Source organism: Strongyloides ratti, assembly GCF_001040885.1.
Source record: "Strongyloides ratti genome assembly S_ratti_ED321, chromosome : 2".
Classification (NCBI taxonomy): domain Eukaryota; kingdom Metazoa; phylum Nematoda; class Chromadorea; order Rhabditida; family Strongyloididae; genus Strongyloides; species Strongyloides ratti.
Genome location: NC_037308.1, coordinates 1,310,757 through 1,338,207, shown reverse-complemented (window position 1 = coordinate 1,338,207; position 27,451 = coordinate 1,310,757). Strand labels below are relative to the sequence as shown.

At 24.5% G+C, this 27,451-nt stretch overlaps 9 protein-coding genes across 9 annotated transcripts; 5 read left to right on the top strand and 4 right to left on the bottom strand.

Annotated features, from left to right (window-relative positions):
• Positions 1 to 1,264: 1,264 nt before the first annotated feature.
• SRAE_2000040100 (Protein-tyrosine phosphatase, receptor/non-receptor type domain and Sde2 N-terminal domain-containing protein) lies at positions 1,265 to 4,828 on the top strand (the record flags this gene model as incomplete). The annotated part of the gene is made up of 4 exons (XM_024651226.1): positions 1,265 to 4,063; positions 4,113 to 4,141; positions 4,284 to 4,303; positions 4,347 to 4,828. 4 exons carry the CDS (start codon positions 1,265 to 1,267, stop codon positions 4,826 to 4,828), a joined length of 3,330 nt encoding a protein of 1,109 aa, XP_024504925.1.
• A 5,156-nt stretch (positions 4,829 to 9,984) lies between these two features.
• Positions 9,985 to 11,217, bottom strand: SRAE_2000040000 (Hypothetical protein; the record flags this gene model as incomplete). The annotated part of the gene is made up of 4 exons (XM_024651225.1): positions 9,985 to 10,506; positions 10,546 to 10,596; positions 10,725 to 11,036; positions 11,083 to 11,217. The coding sequence occupies 4 exons, from the start codon at positions 11,215 to 11,217 to the stop codon at positions 9,985 to 9,987; spliced, it is 1,020 nt and encodes a 339-aa protein (XP_024504924.1).
• A 1,951-nt stretch (positions 11,218 to 13,168) lies between these two features.
• On the top strand, positions 13,169 to 15,093 carry SRAE_2000039900 (Proteinase inhibitor I2, Kunitz metazoa domain and EB domain and Cysteine-rich repeat-containing protein; the record flags this gene model as incomplete). The annotated part of the gene is made up of 3 exons (XM_024651224.1): positions 13,169 to 13,340; positions 13,382 to 14,059; positions 14,183 to 15,093. 3 exons carry the CDS (start codon positions 13,169 to 13,171, stop codon positions 15,091 to 15,093), a joined length of 1,761 nt encoding a protein of 586 aa, XP_024504923.1.
• A 34-nt stretch (positions 15,094 to 15,127) lies between these two features.
• SRAE_2000039800 (Peptidase S1 domain and Peptidase S1A, chymotrypsin-type family and Trypsin-like cysteine/serine peptidase domain-containing protein) lies at positions 15,128 to 16,036 on the bottom strand (the record flags this gene model as incomplete). Its single annotated transcript, XM_024651223.1, has 2 exons — positions 15,128 to 15,800; positions 15,843 to 16,036. The coding sequence occupies 2 exons, from the start codon at positions 16,034 to 16,036 to the stop codon at positions 15,128 to 15,130; spliced, it is 867 nt and encodes a 288-aa protein (XP_024504922.1).
• Positions 16,037 to 16,234: 198 nt separating this feature from the next.
• Positions 16,235 to 17,308, bottom strand: SRAE_2000039700 (Hypothetical protein; the record flags this gene model as incomplete). Its single annotated transcript, XM_024651222.1, has 4 exons — positions 16,235 to 16,264; positions 16,302 to 16,979; positions 17,026 to 17,106; positions 17,147 to 17,308. 4 exons carry the CDS (start codon positions 17,306 to 17,308, stop codon positions 16,235 to 16,237), a joined length of 951 nt encoding a protein of 316 aa, XP_024504921.1.
• Positions 17,309 to 17,494: 186 nt separating this feature from the next.
• On the top strand, positions 17,495 to 18,295 carry SRAE_2000039600 (Ribosome maturation protein SBDS; the record flags this gene model as incomplete). The annotated part of the gene is made up of 2 exons (XM_024651221.1): positions 17,495 to 17,758; positions 17,801 to 18,295. The coding sequence occupies 2 exons, from the start codon at positions 17,495 to 17,497 to the stop codon at positions 18,293 to 18,295; spliced, it is 759 nt and encodes a 252-aa protein (XP_024504920.1).
• Positions 18,296 to 19,595: 1,300 nt separating this feature from the next.
• SRAE_2000039500 (Kinesin heavy chain) lies at positions 19,596 to 23,650 on the top strand (the record flags this gene model as incomplete). Its single annotated transcript, XM_024651220.1, has 3 exons — positions 19,596 to 19,611; positions 20,311 to 23,148; positions 23,637 to 23,650. 3 exons carry the CDS (start codon positions 19,596 to 19,598, stop codon positions 23,648 to 23,650), a joined length of 2,868 nt encoding a protein of 955 aa, XP_024504919.1.
• Positions 23,651 to 25,015: 1,365 nt separating this feature from the next.
• Positions 25,016 to 25,345, bottom strand: SRAE_2000039400 (MSP domain and PapD-like domain-containing protein; the record flags this gene model as incomplete). Its single annotated transcript, XM_024651219.1, has 1 exon — positions 25,016 to 25,345. One exon carries the CDS (start codon positions 25,343 to 25,345, stop codon positions 25,016 to 25,018), a length of 330 nt encoding a protein of 109 aa, XP_024504918.1.
• A 209-nt stretch (positions 25,346 to 25,554) lies between these two features.
• Positions 25,555 to 26,637, top strand: SRAE_2000039300 (Glutamine synthetase/guanido kinase, catalytic domain and ATP:guanido phosphotransferase, N-terminal domain and ATP:guanido phosphotransferase, catalytic domain-containing protein; the record flags this gene model as incomplete). The annotated part of the gene is made up of 1 exon (XM_024651217.1): positions 25,555 to 26,637. The coding sequence occupies one exon, from the start codon at positions 25,555 to 25,557 to the stop codon at positions 26,635 to 26,637; it is 1,083 nt and encodes a 360-aa protein (XP_024504917.1).
• Between the last annotated feature and the right edge of the window lie 814 nt (positions 26,638 to 27,451).

Below are 27,451 nucleotides of genomic sequence, written 5' to 3'. Positions count from 1 at the left end.
TCATATCTTCATTTTAAGAAGTCCTATAAAGTTGTAAATAGACTTTATGAATTTCTCGTAAAAATGTAATCTAGAATCATCTGTTTATTTTCAAAATAGCTCATTGCATTATGGAAATCGAAATTTACAAAAAAATATTCCCCAATTTCTCCCTCAACTTTGAATCCTTATAACTCCTGAAATTTCAATTTTCAATTATTGATGATTATATTCAAAATTCATCCTGTTTCAAGGGCTATCGAATGAATATAGTGGTATATTCAAATTTCAAAATAAGTTGTTATTTTTAATTTTTATTTAAAAAATGTTTTAATTACTTATTTTTCTTTATTTATTTGGTTTTTTAGTATAAAAAGTTTTATTTAATCAACATTGTAATTATAAAAAAAATTATACATATATATAATATTTAAATATTTTTAAAAAAAAATTTCTAATACGTCAGTGGCTCTAAAATTAAGCCAATAAATTTATTACAATATACTACTATAAAAAAAACATGTTTAATTAATTAAACGTAGAGTATAGAAAACTGTTAAATAAATACATTTATGTTAAGCAAGATTTGATACGTGGTTTTATTAAATAAAAAAAAATTTTAAATAGTTAATTTTTAGTTAATTCAAAAAACAGTTTCAAACTTCTGTAAATTTTTTCATTATCAAATAACCATCATAATATTTTTAAATTGTATAATGTTCACAAAAAATTGGTTTCAAAAATATCTAATAAAAAATTTAAATAATTAATTGTTATCATATTTATTCAATTATTGTATATTTTTTTGAATAAAAAGGATATTTAAAATTTTTTTTTATAATTAGAAGTTTCTATAACGTTATAAAATTTAGTGAATTTCTATTTATTTTTACTAAAAAAACCTTTATTTATTTAACATTTAAAACATATTAATTAGTTGATCAATTAAGGTCATAACAAAATATGTATAATAAAAAAATAAAATAGATATATTCAATCATAATCATACTATTTCAAATTATGTTTCTTTTTGAATTTATCTAAATTTCTATGTTAGTACAAAGTACATCCTTTAGCTATAACAACATAGTAATATCAATTAACTTCAAAGAGGGTCATTTACATTAGAACGTTTTTTTTACCTATAATTTGATAAAATATGAATATTATTTAATGAAAATGTTAATTTTGTTAAAAATTTTGAATAAAGAGAAAAAAATATTTTAATTTTTTATCATTCAAAAAGTTATTAAAACCTCCTGTTTTTTAAAAAAAACAACCTACCATGTTTCTGGTTTTACATCAATTCAAAACTCTCTGGCTGCTATTTCTGATAACCTTCATACAATGTGAAGGAAGTACTCATGGAACCTTCTTTTCTTCGGTTCCTAAGGAAATCAATCAAACCACATTTCCAATTACCATCAAGTCAAACTCGTCATCGGATGTCATCTTATTGAAACTTCCAGGTCACGAGTACATCCACGAACATGCAGAAGATGAATTTAAAGTAAACCCGAAGTTTGTTGAATTTCCATCAATATTTCGAAATGAAAACAAAACATTTCTTTGGATATCTCTGGTATATAGTCTGTCTCGACCCCATTTAATTGATTGTGGAACTATTACAATAACGCACAGTAACGGAACACTTCAGAGATTTAAATGGAAGTTCAATTTCAACTGGGAACTCGCACCAAATCCTTATAAGGTGGCAAAACGAGAGAAGATATCTAGCCAACTACTTCATCCTGACGAATGTGGCAATGATCAAGAAAAAATTTTAAAACTTACAAGGGACAAGGGAGGCAAATTATTTCAACTCAATTTAGTTAATAATAAATTGAAAACATCGGACGAGCTTCCACATGTAAACAAACTCTATTATCTGTTTACAATACCTGAAGATAATTCTCAAAAGGAGATTGCAGAACCTTGTATGATCTTTAGAGCTGTCAATGACATGCCAGAAATTTTAGTTAAAGGATACAATTCAACTCAAATAAAGGTGAATAGAATACCAATTGATGTTATAAAATTTGACTATTTGGAAAAGTTTCTTGAAATTCAACTGCTTTTAACAGATCAACCAACATTTCAAGATTTCTACAAAAACGAAGAAATTTTAATAAGCAAACTTTTATACACAAAGGATGGAGTTAAAGAAGTGCCAAACTCCAACAAAACTACTAAGGGTACCTTCTCATTGAATGGATATGAACTTTTAAAATTCTCTTATGATTGGTCGTCGACTGCAAGCAACCGTATGATTACAAAAACATTCTTTTTCGCACCGCCAGAAGAAAACTTTAAATTTCCATTGGAGTACATTCTCTACGCATCAAATGAGACGGTGGTCAGACCAAATTGCTCAATCAATAGATTCAGTTTTGGATACCTTTATTCAGTTGATTATATTAACAATAAGATAGTTAATCTAACTGAGTTGAATGCTAATGGAGTAGCACATGATGGTTTGTATCGCTCTGGTGATTTTGTCTTTACAACAGATGTTTCGAATTTCAATACAACTTTAAAATGCCTTTACAAAACACCTAATGGAGAAGTCACTTTAATTCACTCGTTTTTACATAATGACAAAGCAAGTTTTGAAGTAGATGAAAATGGAAAAAGATATTTAAATGTGGATGAAGATAAAGTAACTATAAATAAAATTCAAAAATCACGATTTGAAAAATTTAAAGAAACATTTGGAACTACTGGTGCAATTTCTATTATTGTTGGAAGTGTTATTATTGGTATCTTAGTCTTTGTTGGCATCAGTGTATTAATATTTCTTAAGGCAATAAAATTACATATTAGAAGAAAGAAATTAGCATCTAAATACCCCAATATATTTGCATTGTGGAAAGAATTATCAAATGCAAATTTGGAAGAGTACTGTAAGATTGTTCAAAGCAAAAAATATATTCCGGATGTATTGAAGAAGCAATCGTTTTTAAAGAAAATAGAAGGTGATGAAGAGGTTGAATTCAATACAAGTACTCTTTTTGACACTTCTTTGGTCAAATGTTTCAAATCAATCTTTGGAGAAATAAGAGCTCATTACATTAATGATGTCTCACCGGAAAGAAAATATATAATTTCTGATGGACCAGCACCTGAAAGTGTAAAATATTTTTGGGAGTTACTTTACAAAGAGGATGTCGCAGTTGTTATTTCAATGATTTATCAAAATAGTGATGAAGACCCAGAAACAAAAAATAAATTGTTATATTGGCCAGAAAAAAACCAAACTTATGGAAATGTTACTGTTAAATATTTGGAGGAGCTTCCAACTAATCTTCAAAATGTTAAAGTATTAAAATTCAGCATGACTATGAAAGGAGAAAAGTCAAAGGATCTGATACTTTATCATGTCATGCATTGGAAGGAACATACAATACCCTATTCAGATTTACACTTCATCAACTTACACTCTGAGGTTTCTGAATGTGCTGGAAATGGGAATGTTCTTGTTCATGCTTCACGTAGTGCTGGATCACGTGTATTCATGTTTACATATTTTTGCTGTATTTTGGAGGCAATTAAAGCTGATACTTCAGTTTATAATCCAATGGAGATTATAAAAGAAGTTCGTGAAAAACGTTATGGTGGAAACATTTCTTCCATTGAATATGCTTACTTATTAAAAGCTCTTGTTACATATTTTTTTGACAATCAAATATTAATTGGTGAAAATAATCTGAGGTTTAAATTTACCAATGAATATGATCGTTATCTTTACAAGTTAGATGCTTGTAAAGGCAGTATGGATAGAAGATTCAAACTTTTTTTACAATTTATTAATATTCTTGATGAAGGAAAATTGGATGAACTTTGTGTTCAATTTAATTACATTGGAATGATGCGTAAAGATGCTCTTATACAAAACTGTCAACGTTATTATACTGCTAAAGGAAGTCTTCCAAAAAGAAACCGTTATAACGATATAGAATGTCTTGACAAAACATCAGTTAATGTTAATGGATATGATATAAATAATGTACTTGGTTATATTCATGCTAACCAAATGGTTTATAAATATGGTGATGGAAAGGAAAGAAAAATTATTATGTGTCAGGTAAGATATTAATAATAATTTAACTTTATTTTAATGTATATTTTTATAGGCACCAATACAAACAACAGTTGATGATATGTATGACATGATTTTTAGATACANATACATTGACCCATATTCCAGAAGAAAATTATTATTTAATATATAATGGAAAAATATTAAAAAATGGAATAAATGATTTAAAGTGTATGAAAAATGCCATTGTACAAATTAATTATAGGCTTCGAGGTGGTAAAGGAGGTACGTTAATCTTTTTATAAAAATTATTTAAGTTTATTTTAAGGTTTTGGAGCTTTATTAAAAGCATTTAGAATATCAAAATCCTCAAATCAAAGAGATTCTAGAGATTTGAGTGGTAGGCGAATTTCTGATATAGAAGAAGAAAAACGAATATTAAAATGGATTGAAGGGCAAAGTAAACGTGAACTGGAGGCTGCTAAAAAGAAACTTGCAAAATATATAAAATGTAAAAATTCATTAGATGGTGTTTCAAAACATAAAATTACAAATGATAAATATTTAAAAGTTAAAGCGTTGATTGATAGTGAATTAAGTAGAGCTTTGGAGGAAACAAACAATATTGATGAAGAAAAAAGTAGTGATGATATTTGTGATAATAAAGAAAAAGAAGAGATTACAATTTCAGAAGATGAAAATGAAAAGAATTTGGAAAAAGAATCTGATAACGATAGTGACTGTGATTTTTCAGATTTAAATGCTGGACCAAATACATTTGGAAAATCAAAGAAAAAAAAATCATCTTAAAATAATAATATACTTGTTTTGTAATTTAAAGGTTTTTTTTTAATTTAAAAATAAAATGTATAATAAATATTTAATCGTTTGGTCTTATCAGTGTTGCTGATAGTAATAAAAATTGAAAACTAATATTTCAAATAATGATAATTTTAAAAAAATGTTTTTAAATAAATTACTTCTTCTTTTAAGGATCTTCTTTAAAATCACTGACGTGCTGGATTAATAAAAAATAAATTTAAATGAACAAAGTATTTAAAAAGTTTTAGAAAATTTAATTAAATATATAAAAAAAGAGCATTTGATAGTTGATAAAAAGTTAAAAAAAACTTTTTTACATAATTAACCAAAATTATCATAAAAATAAATAAAAATTAAATTTAAAAAAAAGTGTTTTTTTTATCACAATTTTAGAGGTAGAATCAGAAATCTAGAAAATTTTCAGCCAATTTTTATATCTCTGAAAATAATAATATTATAGCTGTAAAAATTAATAATCTAGACCTACTTTTGAATAGAAATCGAATGAAACTGATCCCATTTTCATAGGATAAGTATTTGCTGAGATACTGAAAAGTTGAGAACAATGAATATTTTAGAAAAATTTCCGCCTTTGACCATATCTTGCTTCAAAGTTATGATAAATGCAATCAGATTTCTGCAATTTACTTCAAATGAGTTTTGAAGTGGGGTCTACCTTCAAAATTTTTTTATATCTTTAACCACTTTCGAGATATAAAAAAATGGTGACAATGGATTACGCGCGAAAAAGTACCAAGCACAATATCTCAATAACGGTTGAAAATTTAAAAATATTTTCAACGTAAGGTATAACTCAAATTATGAAAGAAGCCCAGCGCATCTGGTTTCATGTTTCTGTGACCTCATTAACTTGAGTTATCACTAGATACTTTAAACTTTTTTTTAAACATATTTCTTATCATATCTTCATTTTTAGAAATCCTATGAAGATGTGAATAGGCTTAATGAATTTCTCGTAAAAAAGTGATCAAGAAACAACTGTTTATTTTTAAAATATCTCATTGTATCATGGAAGTCGAAATTTACAAAAAAATATTCCCTAATTTCGCCCTCAACTTTGAATCCTTATAACTCCTGAAATTTCAATTTTCGAATATTGTTGATTATATTCAAAATTCATCCCATTTCAAGGGCTATCGAATGACTATAGTGGCATATTCAAATTCCAAAAAAAGTTGTCCATTTTTGATCGCATTTTTGGAGGTAAAGTCGGAAATCTAGAAAATTTTCAGCCAATTTTTATATCTCTGGAAAAAATGATGTTATAGCTATGAAAATTATTAATCTAGAATAACTTTTGATAAGAATTTGAATGAAACTAGTCCCATCTTCATAGGGTCATTATTTGCTGAGATACTGAAAAGTCGAGAACAATGAATATTTTAGAAAAATTTCCGCCTTTGTTCATATCTCGCTTCAAAATATAGATAAATGGAATCAGATTTCTGCAATCGTCTTCAATCAACTTTTCATATGGGGTCTACCTTCAAAATTTTTTTATATCTTTAACCACTATTGAGATATAAAAAAATGATGACAATGGATTACGCGCGAAAAAATACCAAGTTTCATATCTCAAGAACCATTGAAAATACAAAAATGTTTTCAACGTAGAGTCTAACTTAAATTATAAAAGAAGAACAGCACTTTAAATTTCATGGACCTGTGACTTCATTAACTTGAGTTATCACTAGATTCTTAAAACATTTTTTAAAACATATTTCTTATCATATCTTTATTTTTAGAAGTCCTATGAAGATGTGAATAGGCTTAATGAATTCCTCGTAAAAATATGATCTAGAAACAACTGTTTATTTTTAAAATATCTCATTGTATCATGGAAGTCGAAATTTATAAAAAATATTCCCCAATTTCGCCCTCAACTTTGAATCTTTATAACTCCTGAAATTTCAATTTTCAAATATTGTTGATTATATTCAAAATTCATCCCATTTCAAGGGCTATCGAATGAATATAGTGACATATTCAAATTCCAAAAAAAGTTGTTCATTTTTGGTCACAGTTTTAGAGGTAAAATTAGAAATCTAGAAAATTTTCAGCCAATTTTTATATTTTTGAAAATAATAAAGTTATAGCTATGAAAATCATTTATCTAGACCTACTTTTGAATAGAAATTGAATGAAAGTAGTCCCATCTTCATAGGATAAGTATTTCTTGAGATACTGAAAAGTCGGGAACAATGAATATTTTAGAAAAATTTCCGCCTTTGTTCATATCTTGCTTCAAAATAAAGATAAATATAAGCAGATTTCGGCAATCGACCTTAAATAAGTTTTCATGTGGGGTCTACGTTCAAAAATTTTTTATACCTTTAACCACTTTTGAGATATAAAAAAATGGTGACAATAGATTACGCGCGAAAAAATACCAAGTTTCATATCTCAAGAACGGTTGAAAATTTAAAAATCTTTTCAACGTAGGCTATGCCTTAAATTATGAGAGAAGCTCAGCGCATCAAGTTTCACGGACCTGTGACTTCATTAACATGAGTTATCGCTAGATTCTTAAAACTTTTTTTAAAACTTATTTCTTATCATATCTTCATTTTTAGAAGTCCTATGAAGATGTGGATAGGCTTAATGAATTCCTCGTAAAAAACTGATCTAGAAACAACTGTTTATTTTTAAAATATCTCATTGTATCATGGAAGTTGAAATTTACAAAAAAATATTCCCCAATTTCGCCCTTCATCTTTGAATCCTTATAACTCCTGAACTATTAATTTTCTAATATTGTTGATTATATTCAAAATTCATCTCATTTCAAGGGCTATCGAATGAATATAGTCGCATCTTCAAATTCCAAAAAAAGTTGTTCATTTTTGGTCACATTTTTAGAGGTAAAATATAAATCTAGAAAATTTTCAGCCAATTTTTATATCACTGAAAATAATAATGTTGCAGCTATGAAAATCATTTATATAGACTAACTTTTGTAGTGAAATCGAATGAAAGTAGTCCCATCTTCATAGGATAAGTATTTCCTGAGATACTGAAAAGTCGGGAACAATGAATATTTTAGAAAAATTTCCGCCTTTGTTCATATCTCGCTTCAAAATCAAGATAAATACAATCAGATTTCTGCAATCGTCTTCTAGTGAGTTTTCATATAGTGTCTACGTTCAAAATTTTTTTATATCTTTAACCACTTTTGAGATATAAAAAAAATGGTGACAATGGATTACGCGCGAAAAAATACCAAGCATAATATTTCAAGAACGGTTGAATATTTAAGAAACTTTTCAATGTAGAGTATACCTAAAATCACGAATGAAGCACAGCGCATCAAATTTCATGAACCTGTGACCTCACTAACTTGAGTTATCACTAAATTATTAAAACTTTTTTTCAAACATATTTCTTATCATATCTTCATTTTAAGAAGTCCTATAAAGTTGCAAATAGGCTTAATGAATTCCCCGTAAAAAAGTGATCTATAATAAAGTATTTATTTTTTAAATTTACAATATCATCATCAAAATCGAGATTTAAAAAAAATATTCCCCAATTTCGCCCTTCATCTTTGAATCCTTATAACTCCTGAACTATTAATTTTCTAATATTGTTGATTATATTCAAAATTCATCCCATTTCATGGGCTATCGAATGACTATAGTGGCGTATTCAAATTCCAAAAAAAGTTGTTCATTTTTGATCGCATTTTTAGAAGTAAAATCTTAAATCTAGAAAATTTTCAGCCAATTTTTATATCTCTAAAAATAATAATTTTGCAGCTATGAAAATCATTTATATAGACTAACTTTTGAATAGAAATCGAATGAAAGTAGTCCCATCTTCATAGGATAAGTATTTCTTGAGATATTGAAAAGTCGGAAACAATGAATATTTTAGAAAAATTTCTGCCTTTGTTCATATCTTGCTTCAAAATCAAGATAAATGAAATCAGATTTCTGTAATCGTCTTCAAAAGAGTTTTCAAATGGGGTCTACCTTCAAAATTTTTTTATATCTTTAAGTACTTGCGAGATATAAAAAAATGGTGACAATAGATTACGCGCGAAAAAGTACCAAGCATAATATTTCAAGAACGGTTGAAAATTTTTAAAATTTTTCAACGTGGGGTATACCTTAAATTATGAAAGAAGGCCAGCGCATCTGGTTTCATGGCTTTATGACGTCATAAACTTGAGTCATTAATAGGTTCTTAAAACATTTTTTCAAACATATTTCTTGTCATAAATTCATTTTTAGAAGTCTTATAAAAATAAAAATAGGCTTAATGAATTTCTCGTAAAAAAATGATCTAGAAAAAAGTATTTATTTTTAAAATTTATAATATCATCATAAAAATCAAAATTAAGAAAAAAATATTCTACAATTTCGCCTCTGAACTTTGAATCCTTATAACTCCTGAAATTTCAATTTTCGAATATTGTTGATTATATTCAAAATTCATCCCATTTCAAGGGCTATCGAATGACTATAGTGGCATATTTAAATTAAAAAAAAAGTTGTCTTTTTTTTGTCACATTTTTATTAAAATTTTTTAATTACATATTTTTCTTTATTTATTTGTTGTTTTAGTATAAAAAAATTTAATTAAATCAACATTGTGATTTTTAAAGAAAGTATACATATATAGAATAATCAAATATCCAAAAAAATTTCTAGTACATCAATGACATTAATATTAAACCCAAAAAAAATTTAAAAAAAAACTATCAATTATTTCTGGCGCATATTATGTTTAAAAATAATTATTTACGAAATGTTAAATCAAAAACGGTTTTCATAATCTTTTTTCTATCGTCAGAATAATTTTCACTTTAAAATCTCTTGAAACACCAATTTTGTAGTAAATGTTATAGTTGATATTTTATGCATTTTTTGTTGCGATATTCTAATGAGAAAATTATTTTTTTTAAATAATTACACTTATTATTTCTGGCGCATTTTTTATGTTAAAAATACTTTTTAAATATTCAAAATAACTTTTTAAAACTCATTTCTCCTAAATATAAAGTATTAAATATAATAATATAAATGAAACAATTTTATATCTCAATTTTTAAAACCAAAAAACATGAATTTCTTTACAAAGTTAAATGAACGTTTACTTAATTACAATACTTTTTTTTAATTTTATTCTTGATCAGCCTCAGATTCTTCTTCGTCTAACATTGCCTCATTAAAAATTGCCACAGCTGCTTCCATTTCTTTTTTAACTTCAGCCATAGAATCATTTAGTTCGTCAATCGTGATATCTAATTGAAAACTTTCCTCCAGCAAGGAATTATAACTCTTTTCAAGAGAATTTACTTGGTTTAACAAATAATTTACAGACACATCTTCTGAAAACATATCTTTCAATTTTTCTTCTTCTGTATATTTTATTGATGTCATAGTTAGTCCTGTTTGTGTTCCACAAGAAGTAGACGAAGTACTCTTACCACCCAAGTCATTCTTTAATCCACAATCGATGCTACTTGATTTAGCTAAGGAAACAATATTCTGAATCTTTCCCGTCTTAAAAGAACCACAACTAGAATTTTTAAAAATATTTTCTTTTTTATTAATAGATCCTTTTACTCCAATAAGATTGGTGTTTTGAGTAACTTTTAATTCACTCCTATCTTTGCTTCTAATCATTTTTTTTGTTAAAGGCTAAAATAACAAATGATTAAGAAAAAACAAAATACATACGATATAAAAGTGATTTGAACACAAAAACAAATTTAAAAAAAAAACAAAATACTATTGTTAAGAAAAACATAAATAAAAAAGTATCCCCGAATATGACATATATTGTATAACTATTTAATTTATTCCTCATCTGTTCTTTCATTTTCCGTTTCTTTATTATATTCTATTTCACTTCCAACGTTGTCATGAGAATTATTATCCTCCTCCCCGTCATTTAGTAAACTTTGTAATTCATCGAAAAATTCATCCCGCGCATTCTTAGCTTCTTCTAATTGATTTTCTAAATTTAAAACTATTTCTTTTTTCTGATCAATTTCTTCTCGTGTCCGATTGACAAGTCCTTTGTAATGATCGACCATCTTTTTCAAACAAGCTATTGACAATGCATCTCCAGTTATAGTTTCAGTAGTTTCCTCTACATCAATAGGTATCGTAATATCAGTTTCTATACAAATACTTGAAGGTCCAACATTATCATTAAAATCATTTATCTAATATGATAGAGTTAAAACAAAAAAAAAATGATTAAAAACTTACATCTTCTAAAGAGTTATTTTCATTTGTGACATGTTGAGAAATAGAAAAAGGTTTGTAGCTAGATCCAGATTTTTGTTGAATACTTGTCAATTGTCTTTGATAAATTGACGATCCAGCATTTTCATCGGCTGGCATTTTAAAGCAATCTTAATAAAAGTTTTGTATCGTAGAAAAAGGTGAACAGTAAATAAATATAATAAACACCTAAATGCTATGTCATTAAAATACGCGCGTTTACTATCTAATCAAGACAATTTGTATATTAACGTTTTTCCAATGACAGTTATGGCAAAAACATTGGATTAAAAAGTTAGTATCAGAATGAGAATTGTAGAAGAATGTATTTTGATTTGTAGAATTAAATTTTAATTGTTACTACAATATAATAGGAAACGTTTTTAATAGTATAATAATTTGTTTAGTATAAACATTTAACATACCTTACTACTTACTGATTGATAAGAAATTGATAGTGACAATCATATGTCATGTCGATAACAAGTAAACCAATACACCATAACATCAGAGTAGTAGTACTTCTACTCTTATGGAAGGTATCTGTTATAAATATTTGTTGCAAATATTTCGTAAATTTTATCAACCAATAAAAATGTCTCATTTTCTATCAACAATTCACATGAATAGTTCTTTTTGTACTAAATTTATTTTTTCTTTTATTAGTTTTTATGTTGTATGCATTGTTTTTATTTCATTTGCTGAATTATCTTTAAATTATTTAAAAGTTAAGTTTAATTTTCTAGATGTAGATAAAAGAAATTTACATGATTTTCTTTTTCCAATAGTGTTGTTTTTTTTTTCATTTAGAAACATGATTATAGTTGGCATCATCAAGCCATTTGAATGAAAACATTTAAATTTTTTTATTATAAATTTGTTTAGTTTTCTGTTGTTTCTAATCATTTTCATTTTATGAGATATTTTAAAACTTGGTAATTGTCGATATATAATCTATTTTATTTAGTAGTATTCTGAACAATTTTTCTTTATCCAATCAATTCATTAAACAAATTACCAGATGTGATAATGAATCAGGAAATATATATGGTTTTTTTTTAAATTTAACATCTAACAACATTTATTTAATTTTCCTTATCTTTTCATTTGGTACTCAATTAATTGTACAGCACATAAATTTTCTTTGTTTTTGTAAATTTGATTGATTTATTTCTATAAACTTCTAATGAATGAATTTCTTTTACTAAAAAATTATTAGAAAAGATTATCTTGTTATAATATGAACATATAGATAAATTATTATGTAAAGTAAAAAGTTCTTTTACATGATTTTAATTATTTGACACATTCAGAAACTTTAAACATTGATCTTACTAATATACATTTTTGAAACTTTTTGTTGTTTAAAAATGTACTTTAAGTAATTTAATTTCAAATTCACATAGAAAAGTTTACAACAATGGATATATTTTTTAACCTTATTTTTAACTTTTTATCCAAAAGTCGTAGAAGAAAGTTTAATTTATTAAAGGAACAATTTAATAAAGTAAATTCAGTTAAAAATAATAGTTTATTAGATTAAGTATCACATATAATCTAAATTATCATTAATTTCTTTACAAAATTTTTAATTATATTTCTATAATTAGGTGTAATAACTAAATTTGTTTTGATAACATTTCCTTTTTTATTATAAGGTAATTTGGATATTGATATAATAATGTTAATATTAAAGTATAAGATTGTACTTAAAAGAAAAAAATGATAAAATATTTGATTTTTTGGTAAATTTTTTTACTATAAAAATTATTAGAATACTAGACAATTATATTTCAATGAAAAGTACTTGAAATTTTTTTGTCCTATAACACATTTATGTTTTCTTTGTATTTTGAATATTTATTAATTTGATTTCTAACACTTATATTGAATTTAATAAGTACCACTTTATTTAATGAAACAAATGAAAAATAATCTCACAAGATTGGTCATTGACCTTAAAATTAATAATAATACAAATAAAAAAAAGTATAAGTGTATTCCAGGATATTATTTACAATATTTTAAATGTTATATTATAAATTATTTTATTTAATTATGTTTAATAATTATGTTATTGTTTTTTTTAATACTATTAATAATTGTTAAAATTTCTATTCAAAAGGTAAATGATAAAGAGTGTGTTGTTCATGAAGATTGCCCCAGTAATGGAGCTTATTGTAATGAAGGATATTGTAAATGTTTAAAAACTTATGTTGAAATTGATAATCATTGTTGGAAATGTAGGTTGTGAAATTTTTTTTAAAATAATTTATTTTTAAAGCTTTAAATCCTGAAGAATATGGTTGTTTTTATAATGAACAATGTAATTCAGCATGGCCTAATGCTACATGTACACTATCAAAATGTTCTTGTCCTGATGGTGAAATTTCAACAAAAACACGATATGGTTATGTTTGTCATAAAAAAATGCATTGCCCTTTTAATGGTGATATGGATATTTTATATGAAGGTGGTATTAATATACCTTCAAAATGTAAAATAATATCATTACCATATAATAAATTATTACAAAATAAATTTTCACAATTTATTAATGAAAGTAAATTACAATATTTGGGATGTGATACAAATCAAAAAATGTATGATTGTATTGATGAAAAATGTTGTCCTTCTCCAGAATTAACTTGTACACAACCATTAGATTATGGTTTCTCTGACAATTCACCTCCTGTTGAACGGTATTATTATCATAAAATTACAGGATCATGTCAAAAATTTTATTTTAAAGGAAATGGTGGCAATTCAAATAATTTTATTAATAAATTAACATGTGAAATTTATTGTAAAAATATTGCTGTTAAAAGTATAAGTTTAAAAATTGGTTCAAATTTTTTGTTTAAAGAAAAAAAGTTAATAACTAAAGAATTATTATGTATGGATAGAAGAGAGTTATATGAATTTCAATTAAATTACAAAGAAATGACATTATATTCACATGGTATACAAAAATATTTAAAACATTCTTCTATTAGATGGTATTGGGATAAAAATACAAGAAATTGTTTACCTTTTTTTTATTATGGACAACCTGATGATTTAAATAATTTTATTTCTCTTTCAGATTGTGAAGAATTTTGTTTTCCATTACTATGTCCTAATGGAAAACCTTTAAGAATTGATGGTGTTGGTAATATTAAATGTTCAACAAACAAAAATTGTCCTGATTCATATTTTTGTTATGATAAATTATGTTGTCCAACACCTACAGCAATATGTAATCAAAAGAAAATAGAAGGATCTAAATGTTTAATAAATTCAATAAAAAGATATTTTTATAATATTGATTCTGAAAGTTGTGAAGCATTTTTATATAATGGTTGCCATAAAAATGATAATAATTTTGAAAATATTGAAGATTGTATTAAAACTTGTGAAAATGTTGAAAAAGTTCGAATATGTCCCTATGGAAAACCTTATCAATCAAGAGAAGGTGTTCCATTAAAATGTAAAATTAAATCATCTTATAATCATAATACAAATGACCAAAAAAAAAATATTTCTTCTATAAATTATATTGCAAAAAAAGTTGAATATAATAAACTTAATACAATTATGAATTTATCTTGCCCCAAAGATTATTATTGTCATAATGATTTTAATTTATCTGAATATCAAATATGTTGTCCAACACCAACTTTTACATGTAAATTACCGATTGATGAAGGAATTTTTTGTCTACCAACACCTATAATAAAATATTTTTATAACTTTGAATTAAAACAATGTTTACCTTTCTTGTTTCGTGGATGTGGAGGAAATTCAAATAGATTTAACACAAAATATGAATGTTATGATTATTGTGAAAAGAATAATTTTATTGATAAAGATTTTTCAAGAGTATATAAAGATACCACAATATCAAATATAAGAAGAAAAAAAATATCAAAAAAATCAAAATTACCAACTTTTGAAGAAAAAATTTATAAGTTATTTTTTAAAAAATATTCTTCATTAATTAATTTTTCAAATTAATGAATGTAAAATTAAAAAAATATATATATTATATTTAGCATGATGTTGTATCTTTAAAATAATTTATTTTATCATTAAGCCAATTAATATGTAATCCAACGCTGGTCCCTAACATCATATCTGTTTTTTCACAAAATTCTTTTGATGATGCATCTAATGATGCAGTAGAACTTGTTTCACTAACAACTCCGATAACATAATTATGTGGTGTATGGCCAACAATTTGTTTACATATTATTGGCCCACCACTATCACCATTACATGGAGAATCGTCAGAATTAATTATATTACTAAGCAGCATAGTTTGCCTAATTGCTTTCTGTGAACTTATATCATTTCTCATCTTTAATTTTCTAATTTTTTTCTTATTTAATACATTATTTTCAATAGATAAGTTTGGTGATCCCCATCCCATAAAAAAACAATTATCATATTGTGGAAATGAATTTAATTTAAAATTTCCACCAATATTTATAATATCAAGTATTGGTGCTAATGAATAATGAGGTTTATTACAAAAGTTTGGAATAACTTTTTCTAAAATTATTAATCCAATATCAAATTCTGAATAGGTAAAGTGATAATTTTCATGTATAATAATTTGTTTAACTTTTTGTTCTGTCTTTTTAAGATAATCATTATTTACAATTGGTAATCCTAAATAAATTTTCACATCTTTAGGATTTATATAGCCTTCTAAATAATGACTAAAGCTACCATAGTAGTTTAATAATTAACATTTTACCTACTTATTTTCAAAACAATGAGCAGCTGTCAAAATAACATTTGAAGAAATTAATAAACCAGAACATCTTAGATTTGTAAATTGATCAGGATTATAGTAAATCAAAGCAACATCATAATCATATGTTCCATTAGAGGAATAGACACTCCAACACGATACGATATTTGGAATTATAAAAATTAAAAAAAAAACAATCATTTGTTAAAAATGTATTATTATAAAATAACACCAATTGAAAAAAATAAATTATATTTTATACATTTTTTAAATACAAAGGAAAATTTTAAATATCCTCTAGTTATTCAGTTTTCTGATTCACTAAATTGGCCTTTAAAAACAATTTCCATAGGCATCCGATTGGCAGACCACATTTTATTGAAAATGAATTGGTATTATTCATATGTCGACATCAACTTGAGGAACAACCTTAAAAAAAATAAGCAATAGAAATAACTAAACTTACGTATAATTTAAATGCTGCAACATTATCCTTTATACTTTTAATAAGTACAGTAATATCAATTAAACCATTTTTATAAATACTTATATTAACTTCATTACTTATTTTCAAGGCTTTTTGCACTCTGTAAAATGGGCTTATTGGGTAACTTAGATTGATATCTTTCAAACGAGTTACTTTGTAAACATAAACAGAATCTGAGTAACAAACATTAACTACTTTTATGGCACTTTTAGTTTTTAAAATTATCTCAAATGAATCACATAAAAAACTGAATCCTATTACTTTCATTTGTTTATCTGTTGACTTTAAAACTCTTAACAACAATAAAGGACTTATAATAATTTCAAGCTCTTTCTCAACATCCAATGAACTTAATTTTCTATATTCATAACAAGAAATAGTAGGAATGTACTGTGATTTAAATTCACCACTTCCTAAAATATCGACTATCAAATCAGAACCGTCACCATTGTAAAAAAATCGCATTAAATCATTTTCTTTTTTAAGTTCATTTATAATATGAAGAAATAACTTTGATGATATACTCAAAAGAATATCAGATGATTTAGTACTATAATTATCAAATATATCTTTATCAATTGTTACTGAAAATGAGTGAGTTCTGGTTTGTTCAATAATCGTATCAATCTGTTTTTCATTAAAATGAAATTGAATAGTCTAAAACCACCAGTATATTTAAAAAAAAAATTTTTTTTAAACATACCTTTGATAGCGGAAAAGCTTGAAAAACTTTTTTAAAGAAAGATTTACCATTTAAATCAAAATGAATTACTGCATCATCTCTCTTGTTTATATTAAAAGTAAAAACATTTTAATAAGCCTACCTTGTATGGAGAAACATATCGAAAATCAGAAATACTATATTGTGTTTCAGGTACTACATTATCATCAAAACTCACAGAGACATTTGCATTCCATTTACTTGGTGGAAACAATTCAGGATCATTTGATGCAACAAAACCACTTCTATTATAATTTTCTGACATTTTCTTTTTCAAAATTTTTTACAAAACTTTTTAAATCATCCATTTAGCATATGAATACATTACCAATTATTATATCCTTAAACGAATAATATACAAACATTTAAATAAGAAAAATACCAGTTATCTATTTATGCTTTAAATTTTTTTTCAATTATTTTGAAATTATTTTTATAAATCAATTATATGATGTCAGGAAGAATTCAAACACCTACAAATCAAAAATTATTAACCAATGTTGCTGTAGTACGTTATAAAAAATGTGGTAAAAGATTTGAAATAGCATGTTATAAAAATAAAGTATTAAATTGGAGAAATAAAGTTGAAAAGAATATTGATGAAGTTCTTCAAACTCCAACTGTCTTTACAAATGTTTCTAAAGGTCAGGTTGCCAAAAAAGACGAACTAGTTAAAATATTTGAAACAGATGATATGTTAGAAATTTGTAAAATTGTAAGTTTTTAAAATAATAATTAATATTTTTAGATTCTAGAGAAAGGTGATCTTCAAGTTTCAGATAAAGAACGTGCTGCTCAAACAAATTCAGCTTATAAAGAATTAGCAAATCTTATTTCAAATATGTGTGTTAATCCAGAAACAAATCGTCCTTACTCAGTAAATGTTATTGAAAAAGGACTAAAAGATGTTCATATAGCAATTAAACCTAATAAATCAGTGAAACAACAGGCTTTAGAAATTATTCCAAAATTAAAAGAAAGTTTAAAAATTGATAGAGCACAAATGAGAGTTCGTTGTGCAATAACTGCAAAAGAGGCGAAAAAACTTCATAAACAAATTAAGGATATGTTTGGGACTGTTGAAATGGAAGACTGGGAAGATGGAACAGGAAATTTAGAAATTGTTGGATTAATTGAACCAGGAATGTTTAAGACAATTGAAAATTTTATTAAGAAAGAAGTTAAAGAGGGAGGAGAACTTGAACTTCTTAGTTTGAAAGTAGTTAATGATGGAGATATTGAAATAAAATAATTATATATTTTTATTATTTAATTTGATGCTTATTAAAATTTTATCATAATTAAAATTTGTTTAAAAGCAGTATTTTATGTTGTTTGGAAAAATGTCGTTTGCTTATAAAATTTTGATTTATGATTAATATATACTTCTTTATAATTTTTTATTTTAATCACTACTGATTGCAAAAAGATCAAAAAATTTATTGTTTTTCAGTTTAAATATTTTTTCATTTAATAGTTTTATATATATAAATGAATAAGGTTTATATCAATAATTGCATTGTAAATTTTTTTAATTTTTTTATTTTTTTTTAATTCTACAGTATATTTTGTTGTATTATATAATTTTATTGTTAATGATAAAATCGATTTAATTTATAAAGTAAATATACATATATGTATATATATTCATATATAAATATATATATTTATATATAGTTGTTATAATTTACCATATACAGTAAGTATCAATCGATGTTATTATATTTATAAATTATCCTCTATTTGCTACGCAATTTTCCAGATTTAGTGACCATTTACATTAATCCTTATATACGTAGATTTGGCGTTCTCCAATTTTAATGGTCATCTCTGTACAATTGCTATTTCTAGCTGTTTTACTTATTGCGACTTTATATCTCTATTCAATTTTTCCTATTTCTCTCTTTTATAACCGCAGTAGTTAGTTGAGCTTCTATTGAACAAATATACTGGCATGAGTTTATTAATGTTAACATATAGTAATATATTGAGGGAATAGAAATATAATGCGTCCGCCGCATATTTACAATATATATGAAATAAATAATTCTATATACTGATATATTTAGTTTCAACTTGTACTACTATTATTTAAAAAGTTAAACTATTAATAGTATAAATTAAATAATAATATTAATATATTCATATAATTTGTAAATAAATAAAATATTTTTTTGTTTACAAATCTATACTAAATTTTATAAAAAAAATTTTTAAAACAGCTGTCTTTTTAATATTCTCTGTGCTTATTTAGAGATAAAAAAGATATATCGCATTTCATTGAAAAAGTGTAAATGATAGATTGAATTTGTGGTACCAACTTATCAATAATATTGTACAATGTTAACTATGATTTTTAAATGTCACTATTATTTACTTTTTTATTCAATTTTATTTGTGTATTTCTTTAAATTTTTGTCAGATGTTATCTTAAACATGTTTATTTAGAATATAAAGACTATCTGTTATTTTTCAAATTGATATTTGTCATTGAACTTTTAGTAATTTTTTTATATTTAAATTATTTAAATTGATTAATATATTTAAAAAAAATGAAATACATCAAAAGTAATTAAATATAATAGAATTTTTTTTTTTTAAATTTAAATTTTTATATTATCTAATATTAATGTTTTAAGTTCGGCTAATTATTTCAAAAATTGTAATTTTTTTTTAATATAAGATATATATACATATAATGTTGCTTTTCAAGTAATTCATTATTATAATTATAGTTTACTCTATATAGAATACACCAGAAATCTATATAAATATTTTTTTTTTTGGTATTTTAAAATTTTACTAGTGAATATACACAATATTCTACTTATAGTCATCTTAACTAACAATTTTTTTTTACTGCACAAACAAAACGCCTTTAATTTTTCAATACAACATTGTGGCTATGTTTTTAGTTTCATCAATGACTAGTATTAGTTTTCATTTGTGTTCTATTTCTTAGTTAACAATAAACTCAATACATTAAATTTTCAATGATTTACTAAATAATCGACACATCATCATATTTTAATTGTTAACGATAAAAATTTTATATATTCTCCAATCATCAAATAATCATTTTTTTTTTTATTTATTTTATTGCATTTTATGTATTGATGCAACGTGGCATATAAATGTATAATGATTTCTTTGAAGGCATACAATATTAATTTTTTCATGTTTATATATTTTTATTTATCATGTTTTAATTATATTTTTAATAAAATTAATTTTTTTAAGTATGTTAATTATTTGTTTTAAATTTAGGAATGGCTCAGCATCAGCCACCTTCAGAATGTTGCATCCAAGTTTGTTGCCGTATTAGGCCTTTAAATGAAACAGAAAAGAAAAATGGGTATCAATTTATACCCAAATTTCCTTCAAAAGAATCAATTATAGTTGGAGGAAAAACGTATAATTTTGATAGAGTATTTGATCCTTCTTGTAATCAACAACAAGTATATGAAGGATCAGCTTATCATATTGTACAGGATGTTCTTTCTGGATACAATGGAACAGTTTTTGCATATGGTCAAACTTCTTCTGGTAAAACTCATACTATGGAAGGAATTATTGGTGATAGTGAAAAACAAGGTATTATTCCTAGAATTATAAATGATATTTTTACTCATATTTATAATATGGATGAACCAGATTTAGAATTTGTTCTCAAAGTTTCATATTTTGAAATATATAATGAAAAAATAAGAGATCTTTTTGATGTTTCAAAAACAAATTTAGCTATACATGAGGATAAAAATAGAATTCCTTATGTTAAAGGTGCGACTGAACAATTCGTATCAACACCAGAAGAAGTTTTACAGGCAATCGAAGAAGGTAAAAATAATAGAATGGTTGCTGTAACTAATATGAATGAACATTCTTCACGGTCTCATTCCGTCTTTCTAATAACTGTTAATCAAGAAAACAAAAATACAAATAAAAAACTTTCTGGAAAATTATATTTAGTTGATTTAGCTGGATCTGAAAAAGTTTCTAAAACAGGAGCTGAAGGAATGGTATTAGAAGAGGCCAAAAATATTAATAAATCATTATCTGCATTAGGTAATGTAATTGCTGCCTTAGCAGAAGGAACAAAATCTCACGTTCCATATCGTGATAGTAAATTAACTAGAATACTTCAAGAATCATTAGGAGGTAATTCTAGAACAACTATTGTTATTTGTGCTTCACCAGCTAGTTTTAATGAAGGTGAAACAAAATCTACATTGTTATTTGGTCAACGGGCTAAAACTATTAAAAATGTTGTTGTTGTTAATGAAGAATTAAGTGCTGAAGAATGGAAAAGAAGATATGAACGAGAAAGAGATAAAGTTTCACGACTTAAAAATCATTTGTTATTGGTAGAAGCTGAACTTAAAAGATGGAGAAGTGGAGAAAAAGTTCCAGAATCTGAATGGACTCAAATTCTTGGTGGTGATATTGTTCAAATGGGTGATATTGGAAATAGTTCATTAACTCCATCGATTTCAGATTCAATGATGGCATCAATGGATAGAAGTATAATGAATGCTAAAGTTATTGGAAGTGGTGATACAGGTCCAATTACAGATGAAGAAAGGAGGAAATATGAAGAAGAAAGAAGTAAATTATATCAACAACTTGATGATAAAGATGATGAAATTCAACAACACAGTCAAATTGCTGCTCGATTGCAACAACAAATTTCTGAACAAGATGATCTTATCAAAAATCTTAGAGCTGATTATGAAAGTGTTTTGTCTGAATTGGCTCTTACTCAAACAGAAAATGATACTTCTAAAGGTGAATGTAAAGAAGTTATGGAAGCATTAGAAGAAGTTGTACTTTCACTTGAACAAAAGAAAGCAGAAGTTGATCATAAAGTTAAAGAAAATGAAAACTTGTCTGAAGAACTTAACAAAAAGACATTACAAATAATAGAGCTTAATTCAAAAATGGATGAAATTAAAGAACAAGCAGATATTCAAAGGAAAAAGATACAAGAACATTTCCAGAATATGATTCGTGAACTTCAAGAAAGTGGTGATGATAGCATTGTATTAAAAGATCTCGAAAATCAGGCAACAGATGAACTTTTGACTCATACTCGTTTAGCAATAACAAAATTAACTTCTGATTTCAAAGCAGCCCAAATAAAAGTTTCTTCCTTAGAAACGGGATCTGATGATGTTGCTAAGAAAGTTGAGCAATACGAAAAAGAGTTAAGTGAGATTAAGATTAATCTCCAACAACATGAGATTAAAAATAAAAGTCTTAATGAAAAATGTGATGAATTGGAGAAGGCCAAACGTGCACTAGAAGAGACTGTTGATTCATTAAATGCAACACTAGCATCTGCATCAACCAGCAGTTCTAGTGGTGTTGTTAATGAAGAAGCAAAGGAACAACATCAAAAATTAGTAGCACAACTTCGTGATCAATTAGCTGAAAGAAATAATGAATTAGTAAATGTTCAAGATGAATTAAAAAATCTCCAAGTTGTCAAAGATCAATTACAAGCAGATTTTGATAAATTGAAACATGAAGAAAATGAAAAAGAAAACATTATTAAAAATATGAGCACAATGGGTGATCGTAAAGAAAAAGCTTTACAAAGTCTTAGATCACTTCAAGGTGCAATGGGTAAAGAATTATCTTCACTTTCAAATCTTAGAAAATTCTTTGCACAAGATATGCTTATGAAAACTAAGAAAGGTCCAATGGCTCCAGATGGTGAAGAAGAATATTATTCTCCAGTTGCACAAAAGCAAAAAATTATTTTCCTTGAGAATAATCTTGATCAATTAACAAAAGTTCATAAACAACTTGTAAGAGATAATGCTGATTTAAGGTATGAATTACCAAAATTAGAGAAAAGATTACGTGCTAGTATGGAAAGAATCAAGACATTAGAAATGGCTTTAAAAGAAACTAAAGAAAATGCAATGAAAGATAGAAAACGATATCAAATGGAGGTAGAAAGAATCAAAGAAGCTGTAAGGCAAAGAAATTTAGCAAGACGAGGTATTGCTCCAAATATTGCTAAACCAATTAGACCTGGTCAACATTATCCATCTCAACCATCAATTGTCAGGACAAATACTAGCAATAATAACGTTCCAGGTAAGTAATTATGTTTGTTTTTGTTATCACAGTGCAGGATTTTAGAGTAAAATGAAAAAAAAAAACCAATTGACCTTTGCTTTTTTTTAAACAATATGTTAGATTTATTGTTAAAAATTAACCTATGAATTTTAAAATTATTTTTTGTAAAATTATAATAATAAATTTTTTTAAAATTATTTTTATATAATAATAAAACTAATAAATTTATTACTATTGATATAATTAGTTAGTATATTAATATGAGTTACAATAATTTAACATAATCAATAGAAACAAATTAATTTTTTTATGGTAAAAAAAGTGTAAAATTTTACAAAATATTATTTATTTTGTTAAATGATATTTAAAAATATTAAATATTTAACTAATAAAAAGCATAAAAGATTTAAAAATATTATAGGTCAAATATTATCTTAAATTCTGCACTGTGTATTATGTTTAGTTTTATGTATTACCTTATTATTGTATAATTTTTGTAATGTCAGGATCTGGAATGTAAAATTTGACTGTTTGGAGAACCCTGAATTTTAAACTTTGAAGCCTTAACAAACATTTATGGTTTTGTATTAGTAATTATTGATATATGTGTGTTATATTAAATATATTATTTATGAAAAACAAAGAAGATAATTTATAAAAATTTTACAATCAATACTAAAATATTTTTATATTTCTTTATTGAATGCTGATTACAGTGTTGGATTATTTTTCTTATTTTATCTAACAATTTGTAAAACTAATACTGCTTGCTTTGCAATTTACAATGAATGTTTTCATACAAATTTAAATTAATTGCATTTTATTGAATTCAAAGTAATGAATTTTATTGTCTTTTGAAGTCATTTGAGAGAATGCTCAGCTAACTTATTTAAATACTAAATTTTGTAAGTATCTTTTTTTGCTATGAAATTTTTAAAATTTGATGATGCGGCTATGTATAATATACAATTAGAGTAGTAAACTGAAAAATATGAAATGCTTTATTATTTTAAATTTTAAAAATGCTTATTTATTTATTTTTTTTTAACAAAAAAAAAGAAATTATTTTTATTGTAGAAATAACTTAATAGTTATGAACCTAAAGATTTATATTTCATATATTGTAATATTTTTTATAATCCAAGTTATGAATGTTTAGTTTAATTTGTAATAAATTATAAATTTGAATAAAATTGATAATTTGATTTAATTAACATATCAAAAAAAAATTAATTTTTTTAATTTGTATTTTTTTTAGAAACTGAATACAATTATATTCCTGAAATAATTATCACATCTTTAATTGCTCATGTATAAGAAAGAAATATATATATGATATAAACTTTAATAAATATAATTTTTATTTTTTATAATATATAAAAAAAAGTTTTTTTTTTAAATAGATTTATTTTATTAAAAAAATATGATGATACATTTTTTTTTATGTTTTTAACAGAACAAATTAAAACAATATATTTAATACAATAATTTATATTCTTATTTATTAATTTTTACATATTTTTTTTATTATATTATTTAATGAGAAAAAAAATTTTTGTCATTACTTGATTAAATCATACTTTTTATAATATAAAAATAGTTATCTAATTAAAAAAATATATGATTATATAATTATTCTTTAACAGAAACTTATTTTTTTTTAACAAAAATTGATATTATATTATGTAAAAATATTTTTATACAGATATTTTATAATATCGATAAAAAAATGTACATAAATATTACATTTAAAGTAATTTTATAAGAAAATAAAATGTTAAAATTAATAAAAAAAAATATTTTAACTCGATATTTTAATTAATAAATTAATTTATTTCATTATGAATACCTTATTATAGGATTTTCAAACTAAGGCTTTTTAATTTTATTTAGCAGAAACAGGAACAATAATTTCTCCCATTGCAGGACCATCTTTAAAGATGGCAGAAGCATCAGCAGCATCAGGGGCAGCTTCTTTAAATTGGATAATTAATTTATCTTCTTTTGGTGCTCCATTAAGTCTGGTAATTTCTAAATCTGCAGCACCACCTGGTTCAATGAAACCAAATACTGGCTTAATACGAATTTGATTATTGTTAGAAGATTTAACTTTAAAAGCAAGTCGAGAAGGACATCCATTTGATATTTTATGAGAACTTTTTCCTCCTGCTGCTGGAATTTCACTTCCTGGTGGATCAACATTAACTGCAGCCATTATATATAAATTTAAACAGTAAAAACTATTTTTAATAAATTAGTTGTTATATTATTATATATAGACAAATATAAAATAAAATTTGCTTATATTAATAATATTGTAATGTATAGAAAAAATCAAAATTAATATTTTTCTTTGTTTTACATATATAAAATTATTATATATAATTTTGTTTGATTTAAGATTAAAATAATTTTTATTTTATAATGACAGCTTCACCAGATGTTGTTAAAAATATTGAAAGTGGATTTGCTAAACTTCAAGAATCAAAAGAATGCAAATCATTACTTAAAAAACATTTAACTAAACAAGTTGTAGACAAACTTAAAATGAAGAAAACAAGACTTGGAGCAACACTTCTTGATGTTATTCAATCAGGAGTTGCTAATCTTGATTCTGGTGTTGGTGTTTATGCACCAGATGCTGAGTCATACACAACTTTTAAAGATCTTTTTGATCCAATTATTGAAGAATATCATGGAGGTTTTAAATCAACTGATAAACATCCACCATTAGATTTTGGAAAAAACAAAATTAATGAGTTTACTGATCTTGATCCTGAAGGTAAATACATAATATCATCAAGAATTCGATGTGGAAGATCACTTGCTGGGTATCCCCTTAATCCATGCCTTACTGAAATAAACTACATAAATATTGAAAAAAGAATAATAGAAGCATTTAATAGTATTACTGATCCTGAACTTAAAGGTACTTATTATCCATTAACAGGAATGCAAAAAGATACTCAAGATAAACTTATTGCTGATCATTTTCTTTTTAAAGAAGGTGATAGATTTCTTCAAGCAGCTAATGCTTCAAGATTTTGGCCAACAGGTCGTGGAATTTTTCATAATGATCAAAAAACTTTCCTTGTTTGGGTCAATGAAGAAGATCATCTTCGTATTATTTCTATGCAACCAGGTGGAAAAATTGGAGAAATTCTTGGAAGACTTATTAAAGGAGTTGAAACAATTGAATCAAAGACTCCCTTCTCTAGAGATACTAGACTTGGTGGTATAACATTTTGTCCTACTAATCTTGGTTCCACAATAAGAGCATCTGTTCATATTAAGTTACCTAAACTTTCTTCAAAAATGGATGAATTTAAAAAACATTGTGATGAATTAAAACTTCAAATTCGTGGAATACATGGTGAACATTCAGAATCAAATGAAGGAATTTATGATGTTTCTAATAAACAACGTTTAGGTTTAACTGAATATCAAGCTGTTAAACAAATGTATGATGGAGTTAAAAAATTAATCGAAATTGAATCATCTCTTTAATTTTAAACATATATACATTATTGTATTATAATACAATATTATAATAGTAAAAAAGAATTTTTTATATATCATTGTTTAAATAACTAAATAAATTTTGAATAGATAAAATTTAGTATATTTTTTTAGTAACTTAGTATTATAAAATAAACTTCCATTTTTCTATTAATATTAATTTTTTTTTATTCATAAAAAAATACAACTTTAAAAAAAAATTTTTTTTTTAGATTTTGTATAAATAAATTTAATTAACTTTTACATTCTTCTAAAAGTTGCCCTTAAAAATTGTTTTATACTTTATTAGTAAAAATTAAAATTTTTAATAAAACTATGGTTTTGACATTTTATAGAATTGAATATTTTATAAATAATACGTGATTTGTTTCAATGTACTTTGCATTCAAAATGTTTTTTTTATGATAACAATTTCTTTTCATAAATCTAGAAATAAAATATATAATTAAAAAAATGTTATATAATATCAATTTTTAAATAATATATTTTCAAAAGAATATTACAAGTGTTAAATTATTTCTTTTTCTATTTATATTAATTTGTTTTACCATATTAAAAAGAATTTTTTATTTTAATTTTTTAAATCTAATAATAAAAATAAATCTAAAATAGTAATATAAGCAAAAATGATAATAAAAAAAAAAGTTGTCGTATTAAATCAAACTAAAAATTGTATAATCACCCCATAAGGAATAAAATGAAAAAGTATGGTAGTTTAAAAAATATGTCTAACAAAAGTTTTTGAGAAGACTTAAAATAATACTACTTATACTATGATGTAATATACTTTTATGCATTGGAA